General features: G+C 56.9%; 1 protein-coding gene across 1 annotated transcript; it reads right to left on the bottom strand.

The window, feature by feature from the left end:
* Positions 1 to 319: 319 nt before the first annotated feature.
* Positions 320 to 2,086, bottom strand: LOC123079952 (F-box protein At5g62510). Its single transcript, XM_044502790.1, has one exon. It carries the CDS (start codon positions 1,661 to 1,663, stop codon positions 593 to 595), a length of 1,071 nt encoding a protein of 356 aa, XP_044358725.1. The 5' UTR covers positions 1,664 to 2,086; the 3' UTR covers positions 320 to 592.
* Between the last annotated feature and the right edge of the window lie 273 nt (positions 2,087 to 2,359).

Here is a 2,359-nt window from a genome sequence, read left to right on the forward strand (position 1 = left end):
ATAAGGGATGACTTTTGAATTTTTAGGATAAGCGCTTGCTAAAGATGCCCTTAGGGTCAACATCGATGCATTTTCTTTTAAGTAAACAAAGATGCAACATGTGATGCTAACGGGAAAATATGAGGGCACACAAATGATACTTTTTTTTAGGAAAGCCATCATGGCGATTTTTATTGATCTGGAATCACAGTTACATCATCTACTAGAACAACACGAATAAAATCTGGAGGTTCTTGCCAAGAATGGTTCCCCTCACTAAATCTAGCCAGATTAACAAATGATAAGAAATCGGAATTAGTCAAATGGGCAAATTAAATAGTGTAAGAAATTGAATATAGTATATCAAATAGGCAAGTAATTGAACAAGACCGTTATTACAGAATACAAATAGATTCCCCTATAACAGAACAAGCATTTGCATCAATCAAATATAGAAAATGATAATCGTATCGTGCATCCCATATTTGGACTTTGCTGTATCTTTTTTGTGCGGTGCTGGACGCAACTACATTTCTGTAGACTAGTAAACGGACCCACATTCTTGGAGGCGATCACATCCTCAGCTGCTCAGTGTGGCGTGCGGTATCGCCACTCAGGCCAAGCAGCTGGCCAAATGGCGCGAGAAGGGAAACAGCCAGATTTGTATGAGCTGCGCGTCTTCTTTCCCGGACCCGAACACGCACTCCTCCTCGACGCGCCTCTGCTCCATGTTGAACGCGATGAGCTTCGACGGCGTCCACAGGTACACCACCTCCCTCTCCGGGTGGAACGCCATGAACACAAAGGTCGCGGTAGCGGGGTGGCACGAGCCGCCGGAGACGAGGTCGCCGACCCCGAGCTCGTGCTTCGCCACCCACTCGGACTTGCCCGCGTCCACCAGCTCCCACAGCGTGAGGCGCGATCCGTCGCTGGACGCGTACCGGAGCCGGCCGCGGCAGTGGCCCGCGCGTGCCCGGTAGCTCACGGGCGCCGGGAGCGCGGTGACCGTGCACCTCATGGTGGCGAGGTCGATGCGGACGACGTGGCCCGAGTATGCCAACACGTGGACGGCGCCGGCGAAGCAGTGCATGGTGGCCGACATGGCGTCGGTGTCGAGGCCGAAGTCGAGCTCGTGCTCGCCCCACGCGCCGGTCTCCGAGTCGAACACCTCGACGGAGGCGCCCCGGGGCAGCCACCCGGTGAAGCAGACCACCTTGTAGTGCGGGGAGGCGCAGGGGTCGAAGGACAGCACGGAGAGCAGCGTCTTCCTGCGGGGCTCCGGGAGCGCCGCCCACCGCCGCGTGGTCGGGTTCACGACGTGGAACGCCGCCGGGCAGGACGCGTAGTAGAGCAGCAGGCCGTTGCAGCCGTCGATGATGCTGGACGTGGCGTGGCACGGGAAGAAGGACATGTCGTCGGCCTCCGCCACGCCGCCGCCGTCCTCGCCCGACGACGGCGACGCCGCCGCGCGCGCGTAAGTGTACGCCCGCCTCCCGCCCCCGCCGTCCCGCGGGCCGTCGTGGAACAGCACGCCGGACGTGATGAGCGGCAGCCTCCGGCGGAGGTAGTCGGCGGCGATGAGGCCCCGCCACGTGGTGGAGACGCACTGGAACCGCGCCAGCGACTTGTGCGGCAGCCGGACGAGGATCTCCGCCAGCAGGTCCTCGCCCATCTCGCCGTCCATCCCCGATCGACGACCTCGCCCCTCCCGGAGAAGAGAACGCGCGGCTGCACCTGCAACCACCACACACGGCCTGCCACCGCACCTGAGTGCAACAGCAGCGGGCAGGAGCACACGAAAGCGAGCGCGCGCGATACTTATAAGTTGTAGCGGCCAAGACTTGGCTTCTCCGCCTCTGAAAGAGATCCTCGGACTGCTTCAAACCTGAAATAATGCCTGTCGTACCAGCGCTCTGAAACGAATTCAGCAAGTGGCATCAGTCGTGCTTGCAATGAACGTGTGCCCGCCGCGCAATGGTCATATACACGCACGCATGGCCGTCGCCCCACTTTCGTCTTGCGTGACAGCTCCATGCACGGTTCACTGCTGAATTCGCTGCGTGGCCAGAGGAACCTTGGACGCAAGGTTCACATACAGTAGTATGGTGCAGGTGCTACACTTCAAAAAAGGAAGGCTTATCCACACATCTTTCTGGGTAAATAAAGGCTTATCCGCACCGTGCATTTCTAAGCACAGGGAGATCTACGATCAGCATCTCTGACACGAATGAGAGAGATTCTCGTACGAAAATGATGAATGACGAGGCACGTACTACGTCAGTTCCGTTTCTACTAACTTGTTGCTTCAGACAGAAGCAACCAAGGCTCGTCGTTAATTTTGTGCATAAAAATAACCATCACACTTTGCGTACGTGCTGTG

The sequence above is a fragment of the Triticum aestivum genome, chromosome 3D, assembly GCF_018294505.1.
Source record: "Triticum aestivum cultivar Chinese Spring chromosome 3D, IWGSC CS RefSeq v2.1, whole genome shotgun sequence".
Lineage (NCBI taxonomy): Eukaryota > Viridiplantae > Streptophyta > Magnoliopsida > Poales > Poaceae > Triticum > Triticum aestivum.

Bases quoted from the DNA above. Each gene is read 5' to 3' on its own strand.
- LOC123079952 (XM_044502790.1), bottom strand. From the start codon at position 1,663: ATGGACGGCGAGATGGGCGAGGACCTGCTGGCGGAGATCCTCGTCCGG.